The 17,701-nt window shown below is 48.1% G+C and overlaps 1 protein-coding gene across 1 annotated transcript; it reads left to right on the forward strand.

Annotated features, from left to right (window-relative positions):
• Window positions 1–91: 91 nt before the first annotated feature.
• LOC138825414 (jupiter microtubule associated homolog 2-like) lies at window positions 92–17,488 on the forward strand. The gene is made up of 5 exons (XM_070019929.1): window positions 92–194; window positions 4,187–4,335; window positions 9,516–9,658; window positions 14,168–14,216; window positions 15,120–17,488. The coding sequence occupies exons 1-5, from the start codon at window positions 151–153 to the stop codon at window positions 15,302–15,304; spliced, it is 570 nt and encodes a 189-aa protein (XP_069876030.1). The 5' UTR covers window positions 92–150; the 3' UTR covers window positions 15,305–17,488.
• Window positions 17,489–17,701: the final 213 nt, after the last annotated feature.

The raw sequence follows: 17,701 nt of genomic DNA on the forward strand, positions 1-17,701 counted from the left end.
GGAGGGGGCGTGAAGCCTTGCGCGACGATAGGCTATGGGAGTGTGATTGGCACGCGGGAAGTCCAACGGGCGCGGAGAGGCCAGGATACCTGCGCTGGTTCGGGCGGGAACCGCGTCTTGGTGCTGAGGGAAGCGCGGAGCGCGGACGACATGTTCCAGGGTGCGGACGGCGAGGTTGGCCGGCCGAGTTCCAGGTACACGGCCGCGGGCCGGCGCGAGCGGCCAGGCTCGTGCGAGGGGCGGCCGCGTGGCAGGCGGGCGGGGCTGGAATTGTCCCCCATTCGGGCAGAGTCGTGAGCGGCTCCCCTCCGGGTGCGGAGCGCGCCCTGGGGCCGAGGGGCGCGGCGGGCGGCGCGGGCGGGCGGCGCGGGCCCGGGAGGGCCGGGGGCCGAGGGGCGCGGGCGGGCCCGGGAGGATCGGGGGGCGAGGAGCCGGCGGGCGGGCGGGCGGGCGGCGCGGGCCCGGGAGGATCGGGGGCCGAGGAGCCGACGGGCGGGCCCGGGAGGATCGGGGGGCGAGGAGCCGGCGGGCGGGCCCGGGAGGGCCGGGGGCCGAGGGGCGCGGCGGGCGGGCGGGCGGCGCGGGCCCGGGAGGATCGGGGGCCGAGGAGCCGGCGGGCGGGCCCGGGAGGATCGGGGGCCGAGGAGCCGGCGGCGCGGCGGGCGGGGGGCGCGGCCCGGGCTCCTGAGCGCCCTGCGTTTCCCCGGCGCTCGGTGCGGCGCCGGCGTGGCCGCGCCCCCCGGCTCCCCCTCCCGACGCGGCGCGGTGGCCCCGGCCCGGCGCTCGCCGTCCGCAGGGCGTGGGCGCGCGGCGGGGCCGGGGCGCGGGGCCGCAGCGCCGCTTCTGGTTTTCTGGTGGCTCGTTGGCGGTGAGAGGCTCGCGGACTTTCCTGCCTGGGCTGGCTTCGAACCGCGATCCCCAGATCTCAGCCTCCTGAGCAGCCCGAGGCCAGGCGTGAGCCGCCCTCTTCATTGCACGCCTCTGCCGGGGTTCGGGCGGGAACCGCGTCTCTGGCGCTCCGGGCCGCCCCGGCTTCTCCCGGAAAGGAGCGCACCTGCGGCCGTAGTTACCTTTCCAGGTTTTTTCTTCAGACCCTCCACTTTCTGTTTTCATTCGCTCATTCATTTCTTGGTGACGGTGGTCTCGTGGTAAGACTTTTCTACTTTTAAAGCAGGCCTTACCATGAATCCAAAGTCATTTACACTGTAATTTATTATTTATTGATGGGTGCTGGCCCTGGGCATTGTCCTTGAGCATTTTCACACAAGGCTGGTGCTCTACCACTTGAGCCACAACTCCACTTCCGGCTTTTTAGTGGTTAATTGGACATTGGAGTCTTATGGACTTTCCTGCCTGGGCTGGCCTCAAACCACTATCTCCAGATCTCAGCCGCCTGAGTAGCTAATGTTTACGGATGTGAGCCAACAGGTGCCCAGCTTTGATATTTGTACAGGATTGGACAAAGTCCGTTTTCACATCTTCTCTCCAAGCCTCCTCACCCGTCCCCAAAAGCTTTTGCAAAACAAGCGGTTGAGCAATTTTGAACTGGTCAAACGTGAACACTTTTCTGCCTCTCCAGTCCCACAGTCCACCTGAGCATTCTTCCAGACGTATGTCTCTTATTTCCTATATTGAATATCTTTACTAAAACACAATGAAAGGGGTATCACAAGAGGAAAATGTAATTGGTGCACACCATATTGAAAATTTGTCCTAAAGTATCTGAGCTGGCTAGCACTCCCCTCCCCCAGTCTCACTGTGGTAACGTCTGCTTGAAGCTCCCAGGAGGCCACAGTGGGTCATTGTTGTGGGTCCTATTTTTATTGAAAGGCCTGTTGAACTCAGACCCTGCTTGCACTGGCATGGCTGCTGGAGGCTGTGAAACCCGTTGTACTGGGCCCCACTCACTGCCTTTGTGATGGAGATAGCCTCAGACCAGGTTCCCAGGCCAGAACATGCTACAGCACTATACTTTCCTTTTCTATGCTTGTTTTCCAATGAAAGAAAAATCAGAATGTAACATCTTGTATTTCACCACCCCAGAAACGGTTCATTTGAAATAAACTGCCACTTGCCTCTTAGGTCTCTCCAGAGACAGCTTGGAAATTGCCAACCTTCTTGTGCTTTGCTCTTACTCTTGCATGCAGTACAAACCTCAGACACAGCTGGTTTTCCCCTTAAATCTGAGGTTCTGGTCAAAGGATTTGCTGTCATTCATCTTCATGTCTAGAAGGTTTCGTGCAGAGTTGCAGTGTTACATTATCTGGAGTTGTGTTAGAGACAGAGGAAAAAGAGACTGTAAACCCAAGCATGTTAGACTTGCAACTAGGTAAGAAAAATAGGACAAATAACCAGAGCTGGGTGATTTATAAGTGGGCGTGGAAACTTCATGGCTTTGTCCTCCAGCAATACACCTATGGTCTTGTTAAGTTCCTTTCTAAGCCTGATTATTGGTGATTAAAACAAGTGTGTTTTTTTTTTAATCCATAAATTTTTCAAGGTATCATTAACTGCTGAACAAGGCAGGTTTTTTGACACATCGGCTTTCCCCTTTTTGCAACAGATAGGGACCTAGTACCAGCTCCAAGGCCTGCCAGCATGTGCCTGGCATCTGTGGTGATGAGTGGCCAGCGGAGGCTCTCTGTTGGGGCATGGGTGCCGCATTGTCTGCACTCCGAAGAGCATATGACTTCCTCACTTTCTGCTGTCCTCCCTTGTGGCAAACTGAATGCTCCATTTGTCAGCTGCTCCTTGTACTTTGGAGGGAACAAGAGCATTTTCATTATCCTATTCCTTTTAGCTCCACCATGAGCAACCCATGTCCCTGTGGATTTCCAGTGAGGCGTAACCTCCTCTTAGCTGTCACACACACAGTTTCAAGTAGTTGTAAGTGTCTGAGTCACTCCCATTTCTGAGGCCTTAGGGGGCCACACACTGGTTTAAGATTCAGTTTCTGGAGATTTCGTCTCCGGAATGAATTTTAAATCTAACTGAATGTCTAGAGAAGACACTCGCCCCAGATGCCATGGTCGAAAATACACAATGGTCCTGTTAGGTGCTTCCATACTACTACTGGGCATTTCACTGTGACACCAGGCTTGGGCCACAGACTACAAACCCTGTAAGTCACACAAGAAGCAGTAGAATCATAAGTCAGGTGGGCTGCGGCTCATGCACGGACTGGACACTCTTGTACCTTTCTTTTTTTGGGGGGGGGGTCTGGTTGTGGGGCCTGATCTCTGGGCCTGGGTGCTGTCCCTTAGCTCTTCAGCTCAAAACTAGTGCTCTACCACTTGAGCCACAGCACCACTTCCGGCTTTTTTCTTTTTGCTTGTGTGGTGCTGAGGAATCGAACCCAGGGCCTCAGGCATGCAAGGCAAGCGCTCCACCACTGAGCCACCTTCCCAGCCCCTCTTGTACCTTTCTGAAGTCCTTTTGTACCTTTCTGAAGGCTTAACACAGGTCAAACCCAACCCCCACTGCAGGAGCTGAGCTCTACCAGGGACATCCCAGGCCACTGTGTCTCCTGGCACTTGGGTATGGGTAGTGAGGAGGGGGATGTGCTACCAAGTGTCAGCTACTCACTGGGGTTGAGGCATGGAAAGAACAAAATATCTCTTTAATCATGCCTTTCAGGGCTGGGGATATGGCTTAACAGTAGCGTGCTTGTCTAGCATGAATGAAGCCCTGGGTTCGATTCCTCAGTACCATATAAACAGGAAAAAGCCAAAAGTGGTGCTGTGACTCAAGTGGTAGAGTGCTAGCCTTGAGCAAAAAGAAGCTTAGGGACAGTTTTCAGGCCCTGAATTCAAGCCCCAGGACTGGCCAAAAAAAAAAATGTCTTTTATTCCATTCACACTCATTTCTTATAAAGTAGCTTAATTTAAATTTATTAGAATGAATTTCTGATTTGTTCTTTTTATAATGTGGCTCCTAGAAATGTGAAACTCCTCGTGGTTTTTGTGTATATGTGTTTGAAACATGGTCTCACTGTGTAGCACAGTTTGTCCTCAAACTCTGGTCCTCCTGAATACTGTTCTCAAAAGCATACACGATCATACCCAGAGTGGCTCTCATTTCTGCTGCCCACTGTTGTAGCCTGGTGGGAAAAATCACCACCACCAATCTGCTGATTCCTGAGAGCCTAGGGCAGACACCAGTGACGTGTGCTTACCTGTGCTTACAGGTCCATGAAGCCCCCAGGAGGAGAAGCAAGCAATATTTTTGGAAGTCCAGAAGAAGCGGTTCCTTCATGCAGGCCTAATAGGATGGCATCTAATATTTTTGGACCAACCGAAGGGCCTCAGAACATACCAAAGAGAACAAATCCCCCAGGTATAGACCTTTGTAATTTTTAGTTGTAGGTTTTGTGGAGTTTATTTGCCTCTATTCTTTTCTGTTGTTCCTTTGAAAATATGTGCTATTTCTTTTGTTTGTTTAGAGTCAGAGTCTTGCTGTGTATCCCAGATTACAAAAACTTACAGAGTTTGTGGCTCACACCTATAATCCTATCTACTCAGGAGGCTGAGATCTGAGGGTCCTGGTTCAAAGCCATCCTAGGCAGGAAAGTCCATGAGACCCTTAACCAACTAACCACCAGAAAACCAGAAGTAGCACTGTGGTTTTACCCTAAGCTTAAGAGCTCGGGGATAGTACTCAGCCCAGAGCTCAAGCCCCATGGAAACAGCCCCCCCCCCCCAAAAAAAAAAAAAACAAAAACAAAAACACAGCAATCTTCCTGTCTCATTTTCCCTAGCACTGAGATTAAAGGGTTAGCTTACTGTGCCAGGCTTCTATTTCTTTCTATCCTCTCAGATATTTTCTGGTATATGTTATCCTTTGGCATCGAAGTTTTTCTAAAGTAAAAGACTGTACTGTCACTTTCTCCCTTGTGAAGAAGGCTTGAGCACACAAATCCCATCTACTCATCAGACACTGATTGAGTGAGGATATTGAACTGAACAGTAGGAGTTTGGTTCTTGGACTCTTGGAAATTCTTAAGTTCCATGCAAATATTTATGCATTCAAGCATTTTTCTTTCTGTGTGTGTGACAGAGAGAGAGTCAGTACTGGGGCTTGAACTCAAGGAATTAACACACTCACTGGCATTTTTTGTTCAAGGCAGTCAGTCTACTGGCTTTTTGCTGGTTAATAGGAGATATAAGAGTTTCATAGACTTCTTTGCCTGGGCTGGCTTTGAATCATGATCCTCAGGTCTCAGCCAATCATTTTTATGGTGTTATTGATTTTCAGTGGGATTAAAACTTTGTAGACAGCTAGACAGTTCATTACTTACCTGCCCTAATGGTTAGAGAAGAAAATAATTTTTATTTTTGTAAGAAAATTTTAAGTTGGCTCATGCCGACCTAATGAGGAGGCTGAGATCAGGACAGGAAAGATCTTGAGTTTGAAGCCAGCCAGTCGGGGCAAACTCTTAAGACTTCAAAGCCAAACTTAAGACAACAAAGACAGGTCCCTATGGCTCATGTATGTAACTTTAGTTACTCAAGAGGCTGAGATCTGAGGATCATGCTTTCCTGCCAACCCAGGCAGGAAAGTTTGAGACTCTTATTTCCACTTAACTACCAAAAAACAGAAGTGGAGCTTAATTAAGTGGCTCAAGTGGTAGAGTGCTAGCCTTGAGCAAAAAAGCTCAGGGATAGTGCCCAAACCCCAAGTTCAGGCCCTAGGATCTACACGTTCTGCGCATGGGCGCGCACACACACGCACGCACGCCGACAAAATAAGCTGGCTAAAGGTGTGGTGTAAGTGTTAGAGCCCTAGGCAGGCTAGCAAATTAGCTGAGCAAGTATGAGGTCATGAGTTCAAAAGACTTAGTTTAGTGTCTAATCCCTAGTCTCTGGAGGTTGAGACAGAAAGATAGTGATTTTAAGACCAGCCCGGATTAAATAGCCAGACCCTGTTTCCAAAAGAAAGTGTGGTAGGAGAGAGAAAAGGAGAAGATGTCTCCATGATAGCAGGGTTTGTTTCATCCTTAAAAGATCTGAGATTTGATCAAAATGTTACAACGAGAGCAGGAATTGCTCCCTACCTCCTTCCAGTTCTGGGTACAATTTTTTTTGACCAAATGTAAATAATTGTTTTGCTTATTGGTTGGTGGCTGTTGGAGTTGTTGGAATATGGTCAGCAGAAACGCCTGCAGCTCCTAGAGTCACTGATGTTCTCATGGTGTCCAGATCAGGTTAGGGCCAGGAATGGTTAGCCCCTTGGACCACCATACCAGGACAGCAGAGCAGCTTGTGGTATGCAAGGTCATCTCAAGCCCAGGGTAGCTAGGTGAGCGAGAGCTGAAGGTGTGGCCCTTCCTCAGTGCAGGGCCTGTATGGTGGTTTATATGTCCGTTGGGCTTCCTGGAGAGCTTAGAAGCCCGTGTCGGGCCCTTGAACCTCATGCCCATGGACACTGGAACACTGGAACGCCTGGTGGGGAGCCCGGACCCCTTGACCAGAGGGTCAGCAGCGTGTTTGAGGAGCTGCACCTGCTGCTTGCTGCCTGACCAAGTTTCTGCATCTTGTGGCTCTGGAGTTTCTTTCCATCAACCAGAGGCTCTTTGAAAATACTCTGAAGCCCCAAAGGTACAAACAAAGGCAGAGTGTGCTATCTCTTCCCCTTTTTTTCATCTTTCTTCCTCACTACTGGCTTGTCTAGGTCTTTACTGATTGTTTTCTGTGTTTACCTGAGTGTGATGATGCTAAGTGTTTAGCATGTGGTTTTTCACCACAATTATAGGAGGTAGGCAGTAGTGTGGTCCTTTGACGATAAAACTTTCCTCTGTAAGAAGCTTCTGCAATAGGAAAGCACTGGCACGCCTGAGTCCTTCGCCTACTTAGCGGCAGGAGTAGCTTTTGGATCTGAGTTTTCCTGCCTCGTGCCTGTGCGCTAACCTTACCTCCTGAATGCGCCATCTGGATAAATCTCTTGAAATATAGAGTCCTGGGTCAACAACTTGCAAACAGTCCTGTGGTTTATCCCTAGTGTATATATGCGCTTGTATGTACCAATATAGTGGTTACCTTGCATTTATTTTCCTTCAGTTATGAGTGAATGTAGGCTTTTTTTTTTTTTTTTTTTCTAGTCTGGGGCTTGAACTCAGGGCCTGGGCACTGTTCCTGAGAACAGTGAGAAGCTAGCACTCTACCACTTGAGCCACAGCGCCACTTCTGGTTTTTTTCTGCTTATGTGGTACTGAGGAATTGAACCCAGGGCTTCATCATGCTAGGCAAGCACTCTACCACTGAGCCACCTTCCTGGCCCTAGCCAGCTTTTCTTGCTTCAAAGCTCAACTCCTCTTTCAAGAAAGATGTTGAGTAATAGTAAGTATGTGATTAAACTATATTGAAAGGGTAACGAGTGTGTGATTTGGTAAGCCTTCGGGGATGACCAGGAATGACATGGTGGGAGGGGCCCCCTCTCTGCCTGGTGATCCAGACGCCTTTGCTAGCAAGGCCACAACCTCACCAAGGGGTGCCTGCAGGACACCTGCATCAACTGCTCCAATTCAGTACTCACTGGGTAGGAGTCTTATCTATTAGTTGAGAAGGTAGGTCACACAGCGAGTGAGTGACAGCAGGGACTCTGCCCCTAGCAGCAGCCTTGCCCCAGAGGCCCAGTCCGGTCCCACTCCATACTAGCTTTACAAACCACCGGTGTCCAGTTTCCAGATTGGATCTGGGAGGTCCACAGCTGGGGTTTGGGAATGTTTTATGATAACCCTGAAGTTGCCCAAGTCCAACCTGTCCCTGAAAGTTCTGGTCTCCGCCCCCCACAAAGGCAAATGCACTGCACAAGCCCCACTTTCCATGCACAGGTAAAGACTTCCTGACAGCATTAGTTTAGGCCTCTAGAAGCTGACACTCCCTGTTCTGCTTTAGGCCCCACCCCACTGAGGGCTGTGTGGATTGCTCCTGCTCCCCTGTTCCTCCTGCGTGTGGGTCAAGTGATGCTTATCAGCCCTGTGGTGGCCATGTGATCATCATAGCCAGTAAATAACTTTAAAATGTAATTATTTGAAAGTAGAAAACACAAAAGACAACTCTTTACAAAGAGCTTCTTAGATTCCTTACACTTTCTTACACACCCTTGGTCCTTATATTTCTTACACTTTCTAATACTACACACCTGTCTTTCCTACTTTCCTGAGTATTCCCCCCACCCCTTCTTTTTTTTCTTTTTCCTTTTTTTCCTTTTCTTTTTTGGCCAGTCATGGGGTTTGAACTCAGAGTCTAGGTGTTGTCCCTGAGCTTTTTTTCCCCCACTCAAGGCTAGTGCTCTGCCACTTTAAGCCATAGTACCACTTCTGGTTTTCTGCTGTGGCTGGCTTCAAACTGCAGTCCTCATATCCCAGCCTCCTGAGTAGCTAGGGTGACAGGTGTGAGCCACCTGGGCTTGGCTCCTGATTACTTTTCTTTGTTTTTGTGGTATCGAGATTTGTACTCAGGGCCTCACAATTTATAGGCAAGGCACTTTGCCACATTCTCAACCCCCTTTTTCTCTTTCTTGAGTTATTTTTCAGGTAGGGTCTCTGTCAGGTGTGTCTCCTGAGTAGGGGATCACAGGCTCACCACCACACCTGGTCTAGTTGTTAAACCAGCTATTATCTTGTTATCTTGCCATTTTCCTGCTGGGCTGAACCTTGACCCTCCTGTCTCCGGAGAGGTTGGGATTTCAGACTTCAGGAAATCACATTTTTCTTTACTCAAATCCAAGCCAATGAGATCCCTCTTTTTATATTAAAATGTTATAGTGCTATACAGATTGTTCATAGAACATGTGTAACAGTTCTTTCTTCTTACTATATAGAAAACCATAGCTGATACTTATTGAATGTTTAAATCCTAGGCATTGTTCCATGCTACAGTATCTCATTGAATTTTCATACAGCCCTGAGAGAAAAAACTTTTTATTTTCCCTACTCTACAAATGAGGAATTAGAGATAGAAAAAGGCCAAGTGTCTTTTTTATAGCCACACAGGTAGTGAGTGGGTGTCTTTTCTTTCCCTCTGTAGATTTGTGGGGTACCAATGCTTTGAGTTTGATATCTGCCTCCATTTAGCATAGTGCTTTGTGGAAGGTTGATCGTTGCTGTTTGCAGAGTAAAGACCAGTTGGTATCATATAGTAGGCATCTTTCTGCCTACCATAGATGTCTAGTAAATGTTATTTTCCAGATTACAAGTTTGTCTCCAGTAGGGCGTGTTAATAACTAAACAACTCTACATGAACTCAACATGTTTGTTGTTTTGAATAATCAAGTGTTCAGGAAACTCAAGAGGGGCAATGTGCTGTGTGTTTCCTTCTAGAGGCCTGCCTGGTTGGTGGGGGGGAGGGTGCTGATCTAGAAGACATGAAGGCCCAGCTGGCCCCGGTAAAGGAGTTGGCTGGCAGCAAGCTCGGTACCTGCACTGTCACTGTCGTGAGGTAACAAACGTAGTGACAAATGTGAGGAAGCAGCAGATGGCTGCTGCAGTGCTCAGTGTCCTGTGGTTGTTTCTGCAGGGGGGAAAGGAAGTGGTATCTTTGACGAATCAACTCCTGTGCAGACCCGGCAACGTCTGAACCCACCTGGTGGGAAGACCAGTGACATTTTCGGCTCCCCAGTCACTGCCACTTCACCCTTGGCACACCCAAACAAACCCAAGGTATGGATGACATTCAGATAGCAGACGTGAAAGAAAACAGAGTGGAGCCAAATTCTTAGAAAAGGCTCCAAGGAAAGCAGTCTGGAGGGTCCTTAGAAAGCTAAAGATTGACCTCCCTTACGACCCAGTCATACCACTTCTAGGCATCTACCCTGAACAACAGGAACCAATATACAAAGACACATGCACCTCCATGTTTATTGCAGCACTGTTCGCAATAGCTAGGATATGGAAACAACCTAGATGCCCCACCACAGATGAATGGATCCAAAAATTGTGGTATCTATACACAATGGAATATTATGCAGCCATTAGAAATGACAAAATAATGGCATTTGCAGGGAAATGGATGGAGCTAGAAGGAATCATGTTGAGCGAGGTAAGCCAAGAACGAAGAGACAAACAGTACATGGTCTCCCTGATAAGTGGATGATGAATCCAAAATGTTAGGTGATATGACAAAACTAACAGGACTTAAGAAACAAAGAACTCCCACTCATCTGGTTGAACCACTACTAAATATCCCCATGCTGCTGATCACATATATGGTATATAACATATGAGCACCGTTATATATTACAGACTGTGATAGACAATTTGCTCCAGGAAAGTTAGAATGAACTTGTGACTTTAAATGAGCATCATTATTCCACAATACTGTGAATTTCCGGAAATTAAGTAATCACTTAATCACGATAAAAAAAAAAAAGAACCTTGGGGAAGGGAGGGAGGGAGGGGATGGTAGGGGGAAAACAATGGAGGGGGTAACAATGTTCAAGAGGAAGTGGAAGTGTACTCATTACCTCACTCATGTAACTGTAACCCTCTGTATAGTATCTCTACAATAAAAAAATTAAAAAAAAAAAAAAAGAAAAAGAAAAGGCTCCAAGGGGGCTGGGAAGGTGGCTCAGTGGTAGAGCACTTGCCTTGCATGCCTGAAGCCCTGGGTTCGATTCCCCAGCACCACATATGCAAAAAGAAAAAAGCCAGAAGTGGCGCTATAGCTCAAGTGGTAGAGTGCTAGCCTTGAGCTGAAGAGCTGAGGGACAGTGCCCAGGCCCAGAGTTCAGGCCCCACGACTGGACCCAAAAAAAAAAAAAAGAAAAGGCTCCAAGGCAGGTGTGACATGACTTAAGAAAAGGCAAGGTGGATGACGCCGAATTTCCTGGTGTTGTCATTTGCTGTTGGGTTGGGAGATCCCCTGAGTCACCCAGGGAACTAGGAACAGGTTCCAGCCTCATGAGGCCCGATGGGACTTGTGGTGAGCAGTGTGCTGCTCTACCTGTGCTCCTCACTGTGCCGGAGAGAGGAGGAGAGCACCTGGCACAAATGTGGCTGTACGCTGTTCATTTTGGAAAGAAAGATGATGGCTGATGATGGGTTATTCACCATAGGATGACGAAGTCCTTGTACTTGATACCAGTGTGCATAACTACAGCATTCTACACACCTTTGATGCAAGATGAGCATAGTCTCCTGAACAGTAGAAAGATGGAGCAAGTACAGATTAGATACCTGTGAGCCCCTGGGCTCCAGGTCCGGTGACGGGTGAATCCTAGCTTCCCTGTGTACCAGGGCCAGCACAGCCTACCTTGGTATTTGTGGTAGGCCAAGTGGTGGTAGACTTTTCTGTTCTATACTTTGGCTAGAGCTTATCTGTACTAAAGGTCAGGACTTTACTGCCAGTTATGAGAATGTTTTTCTTTTTTTTTTTTTTTTCTTTTTTTTTGCCAGTCCTGGGGCTTGAACTCAGGGTCTGGGCACTGTTTCCAAGCTTCATTTCTTAAGGATAGCATACTGCCACTTGAGCCACAGTGGCACTTCCAGCTTTTTCTGTTTATGAAGTACTGAAGAACCCAGTGTTTCATTCATGGTAGGCAAGCACTCTAACACTAAGCCTCATTTCCAGCCCCCTAGAAATACTTTTAAACTATGCTTTTCCACTTATTTTTGTGATCAAAGAACCAGAAGCAAAACAGCGTGAACCCACCAGTGCCCAGTGAAAATTATATTTTTTGAGAGGACATTAAAATTTAAAAACGATTTAATATGTGTAAAGCACTTTGGTTTACCAAGTACTGTAGCATTATTCATCCCAATATCCCACCGAGTCCCTAGAATGTGCAGTCCATGAAGGTGAAGACCTGGGTTTGCTAGTTGTCTCAGTAGAGCATGTATCTCAGAGCATGAAGAGGAGGAATCACCCACTCATTGAGTACCCTACCATTCATGCTGGTCCTTCATATATAGAATCCCACATCAAGAGTACTTTAACAGAGGAGTATATTGAGGTTTAGATAGGACCTTCCCGAGTTCTTCAGAGATTTTTTTCTTTGCTGAAGCTACTTTGTCCCTAAGGAATTTGTAAATCAGTTTCCTGTAGTATGTATATGATTTCCCCAGACATAGGAACAAAGCCCAAAACTCAGCTCTACCAAAATGGAGAGCCTGATTTGCAAGGCTTCTCCCATAATCTAGTGTCTTAAGGCACTACACCTTTGGCATAAAGGTGAGTCAGAAATAGCTTAGTCGGGCTGGGAAGGTGGCTCGGTGGTAGAGTGCTTGCCTTGTATGCATGAGGCCCTGGATTCGATTCCTCAGCACCACATAAGCAGAAAAGGCCAGAAGTGGTGCTGTGGCTCTGTGGTAGAGCACTAGCCTTAAACTGAGTTCAGGCCCCACAACTGACCAAAAAAAAAAATAGGTAGCCCACACCTATAATCCTAGCTACTTTAGGAGGCTGGGACCTGAAGATCACAGTTGAAAGCCAGCCCAGGAGGAAAGTCTCCAAGTAACTATCAAAAGGCTGGAAGTAGAGCTGTGACTTAAGTGGTAGAACATTAGCCTTGAGCAAAAAGCTCAGGGACAGTGCCCCATGAGACACACACAGACACACACACAAAAATGTATAGTTCTCTCAAACTGAAAAGCTTTTTCGTGTGTGTGTGTGTGTGTGTGTGTGTGTGTGTGTGTGTGTGTGTGTGTGTGTGTGTGTGTGTGTGTGTGTGTGTGTGTGTGTGTGTGTGTGTGTGTGTGTGTGTGTGTGTGTGTGTGTGTGTGTGTGTGTGTGTGTGTACAGGGGCTTGAACTTGGCTTTCCCGCCCAAGGATGGCACCTGAGCCTCAGTCACTGCCCCACTGCCAGCTTTTTGCTAGCTAATTAGAAATAAGAGTAAGAGTCTCACAGACTTTTTTTTTTTTTTTTGTCGGTCATGGGTCTTCACCTCTGGGCCTGGATGCTGTCCCTCAGTTCTTCAGCTCAAGGCGAGCACTCTACCACCTGAGCTACAGCGCTGCTTCTGGTCTTCTAGTGGTTTTTTGGAGATAGGAGTCTCATGGGACCCTCAGATCTCAGCCTCCTGAGTAGCTAGGATTACAGGCATGAGCCACCGGCGCCCGGCTTCTCACAGACTTTTTAACCTTGGCTGTCACCCTCCTGAATGAATAGGATAAAGTCTCCATTTTTAGCGTGGGCCAGCCTGGACTCTCATTCTTTGATGTATGCCTACTGCATAGCTGGCATGACAGACACACGATATACTCAGGGTTGTTGTTGTTGTTATGATAAAGGTGGCATACAGAGTCACTCAGCTTTGTAATGGTTGAGATGGAGGTCTTGTGAGCTTTTTGTCCAATCTGGCCTTGAATCACAGCTCTTCCTACCTCAGCCTCCCAAGTAGTTTAATTTAGGCATGAATCACCACACACAGCTAAAAGAAAATTCTCAACCATTTCTGGATAAATGAAATACCTAAATATCTTAAGAATTGGTGGGGTCTAAGGCTAGGTGATAAGGGTGAGAGACAGAAGACAGTGGATGTCACTGAAGCAGTTAGCAGGCTACATGGGACTTACTGTGTGACTCCATCTGCTTTGTTTTGGTAGCACAGAACCCAGACTCTCTTGGCTAGCCCAGCCCTCTACTGCTTATGATTAAATCATCCATGATAAAATCATGTTTTAAATGTATCTGGGGGGGGGCAGGGGAAGGGAAAGGGTAAATGAGTAAAATAAGTAAGTACTTTATGTATATGTGAAAATGGAACTGTGAAACCTATTAAGATTAGTTTTAAAAAGGCAGGAGGGGGAGATAAGAGATCGGTAGAGAGATATTGTTAGGCTATATGGGAATATCACAGTGGAATACCCCTCGCATAAACTAATTTTTGCTAATAAAAATGTTTGCTTTAGCTGGGTGCCTGTAATCCTAGCTACTCTGGAGGCTGAGATTTGAAGATTGTGGTTCAAAGCCAGCCTGGGCAGTAATGTCCATGAGACTCTTATCTCCAATGAACCTGCCAGAAAACCAGAAATGGCGCTGTAGCTCAAGTGGTAGAGCACTGGCCTTGAGCTGAAGAGCGGAGGGACAGCACCCAGGCCCAGAGTTCAAGCCCCATGACCAACAGAAGAAAAAAAAAAAAAGTTTGCTTTAAGTTAAACAGATTGTTCATGTCCTGGTCTTCATTGTCCACTAGAATGAGTACTGACCTGGTGGTCTGTCTGGTTGCAGGACCATGTTTTCCTGTGTGAAGGAGAATCCACAAAATCTGATCTTACAGGTGAGCTTGATCTCTGCCTTTGTCCTGTGTGGCGTCACCTTGGGAGCAGAGCGTTGGTGGTGTGCCTGGCAGCACAGAAGGGCATGTCCCTCTGTACCTTCCAGGCAGTCACAGTGTGTGCGTTGTTGAGGAAGGCTGGGGACACAGTGGTTATTTCTGGACAAATGTTTATATTTTCTTTGCCTCATCAAGTCAGCCGTGCACCAGTGGTTCACGCCTGTAATCCTACTACTCAGGAGCCTGAGATCTGAGGATTGAGGGTCAAAGCCAGCCCGGGCAAGAACGTTACAAGTATCCACCTCCAAAAGTAACCAGCCAGCCACCAAGCTTGGAGTGTGCTCAAGTAGTAGCACAACAGCTAAAAAGACAAATGACCACGAGGCTCTGAGTTCACACACCAGTACCGGTGTGTGCTGGGGGCGGGGCAGGGACATAGAGGAAAACATGAAAGGAGTATTTAGTCATCCTTAACTTTGCCACATTTCCAGAGCTGCATCTGCTAATCAAGCTGAGTTCTCTTGGTGCAGTGCAGGAGAGAATGAATGCTTGGCTTACTTTCTCTCCCGGCACCATGTGAAGGCTTGATGAGCTGTTATGAGGCTGACCTTAGTGCAGCTTACCTGACAAAATAGTGACCGAAAGGCAAATGCAACCCAAGCAGAAAGTAACCTAGACAGAGTCTGTGAGGTAGAGAAAAAGATTTATTGCCAGTAGAGCTGACAAGGCCAAGTTCTCATGAGGAAAGTCGAGAATGGTGCCCTCTGGCTCCTTGGAGGCCCCTTTTGGGGGAGGAGGGTGGGAGTGCCCAGGAGCTGCCATTGAGGGCAGAGATTAGGTCTGGGAGGTGGGTGTTTCCTTGCAGTGGCTACCACTAATAGACATTGTACGGGCTTTGTCTCACAGCTGCAACCCATGCCGTGCCCCGAGAAGAGCCTGGTGAAAAGGGGAACTCTCGAGGAGACCATGCAAAGGCACCTGAGTCCATACCTGCGGTGGACAGCCACGAGCCCAGGCTGGGGCCCCGGCCTCGCTCCCACAACAAGGTCCTGAATCCTCCAGGAGGCAAATCCAGCATCTCCTTCTACTGAGAAGCGCCTGCTTTGCCTGTAGCCAGACCAGACACTTGAGAGATAGGGGATTGAATGTTAGAGTTTCCTTTCATGCAAACTAGTGGATGGGAGAGGGTTATTGCACATGAGGCTGGCTGCTTAGTGGCTTTGTTGCCCTCTTAAGAGCCACACAGAGGACTGTGTCTTCTAGGCTGCTGTGAAACACATTTAGGGATAAAATGGGACTCTTGGTATCCATGCATTGGTGGTTCTCTATGGAGCAAAACGAAGATGAGAGAAGAAACGTGGCAGGACCTTCCCTGTCCAGGTATCAGCAATCTGCTGGCTGGCCAGGCATCCAGGGACGGATAAAAGAAATCCAAACAACCTGTCTGTCCCTGGGGAAATGTGGGAGCAAAGTGTAAATGGAAATACTACAAAGCTGGTCTCTGCCTTAAACATTCCCTGGAAGGGAGTGCTGCTGCCAGCATGGCCTTCCCTCCCAAGATTACCTTTCCATCTTACACCCAGTGTATTGTCCTGCAGTCTTGAAACCGGTTCTCAGTCTTCTGCTTTGTGGAAGATTTTTATGCACTAATTCTCTGAATTGTCCATTCCTGAATCTAAAACAATGGCCCAGTCTCACAAATCTTCGGGGGCTGGCTCTGCTCCTTGTGATGCCAGGTTTGCTTCTAGATTGTTGTTTTTGTTTGTCTCATCAACCCTAAGTCTAGGCCCCCTTCCACAGTTCTTTCTACACAAGACCTCTAGCCTCTGCAGAACTTAAAACATCTAGATATTTCGAAGTACTGGGCTTAATCAGTTTCTTCCTTTCTGTTCTGTTCCTGTAGTTGGTGGGAAGATGTGCATGAGAACCTTGGGTTTGTAGGTTGGTTTCTTTAATAATACCTGAAAAGTTGTTTTTAAATAACAGCTTTTCATAAATGCCTATAGACTCAATTCCTAACATCTAGGGGCGGGGGAAGAGTCCCTTTCTCAGGCACACCAAAGAAGAAAAAGAGCTTTTCCAGCCCCCTGTGGAAAGCCTGAAAGCCTCTGGAACACATTCACGTATTCTGCTCCTTCGGCCAGGATGTTAAGTAGTCTGCCAACAGAGATACTGTGCTGGCACAAGTTGTGTTGCATCTTCTGCCTGGTAGAGATCTCTGCTCAGCCCAGAAGGGCTGCAGCCTCCATTCCCTACTTCCCTCCCGCCTGGTGGATAACAGTTAACAGGAGAGGTTCTGGATGCTGCTACTGCTCCTGTCTGCAGAGTTCACACCAGATGCCAGGTGTCATCATTTTTATTAAGCTTAAGAAAAGCAACCGCTTGTACAGTCACACTCGTGTTTGCTTAACTTCATAAGTGCCTGCAGGAGCTCTGTTTGCTATTCCTGACCTATTGAGAGGTCTGCACTGGGCTTTGTCAACCAAAGAGTCCCCACCCACCCCCCACCCCCCCTTCAGTTGTCCTGCAAACTCTGGAGCCAAGAAACAAGTATTTCATGTAATGGTCAGATTGCAAATGGGTTACAGTTAAAATCATTTATAAGGATGTCATTTCAAATTCAGGGCATGTTTGGTTGTTTTTTGCTGTTTAAAAGAAATGTCGTAAATGTTTCTTAACTTTTTAAACCAAAACACAGTAACTTGTTTAACTTACCAGCAAATACTGATGGTAGCAATGAACATTTTGTGACTGTTAATGAGAACTTGTGAATTCTGAATTGGATTGCCAAGGAATCCAATGTTAATTACTATTTGGTCCAGTGGAAGGTAATTCTCCAGTTCTGCCCACTGATGGGGACTTGTGGGTGGAGAAGGGGAACCTACAGCAGCAGCCCAGGGTACCCTCGACTCCCTGGGCAGCAGAGTGCCCTGCCTTACTTTCCCTTTCTCCCCCTTGTCTTCCTGTGAGGCTGTGGGTTGGGCTGAGGGCCTAAGCAGTGCAGAGGATCATCTGAGCCAGTTATCATTTGCATGGGACCTCTGGAATGCCTGTGTGCGGATGAATACTGTTCTCACCATCTTTGTCGCGTTGAGAAATTACTAGTCTGTATTAAGCCTTAAAACTTCTTTTAAGTGCATTTGGTGCCAACTTTTTCTACAGCTGTATGAAAACAAGCCTGTCCTCACATCACAATGCAATTTTGATAGGAACACTTTGTTATTTTTATGAAGTAGAACAGGATATAACAACTGAATTAAACGTAGTTAACCGTGTCCGCAGTCTTGGCCTGTTACTCTGTGCTTGTTCTCAGCCGTGGGCGCAGACCCCTGGCTGCTCTCGCCGCGGCTCTTCCTGCCTGGGCGGCGCCCAGGCCTGAGCACCGGCGCGGGTGCGTCTGTGAGCGCACCGCCGGCCCGCGGCGCTCGGGCAGGGCCGGCCTGGGGACTGCAGCTGTCCGCGAGCCCAGGATGCCGGCTTGTGTCCGT

Source organism: Dipodomys merriami, unplaced genomic scaffold (genome assembly GCF_024711535.1).
Source record: "Dipodomys merriami isolate MVZ:Mamm:240054 unplaced genomic scaffold, mDipMer1.0.p SCAF_137, whole genome shotgun sequence".
Classification (NCBI taxonomy): Eukaryota; Metazoa; Chordata; class Mammalia; order Rodentia; family Heteromyidae; genus Dipodomys; species Dipodomys merriami.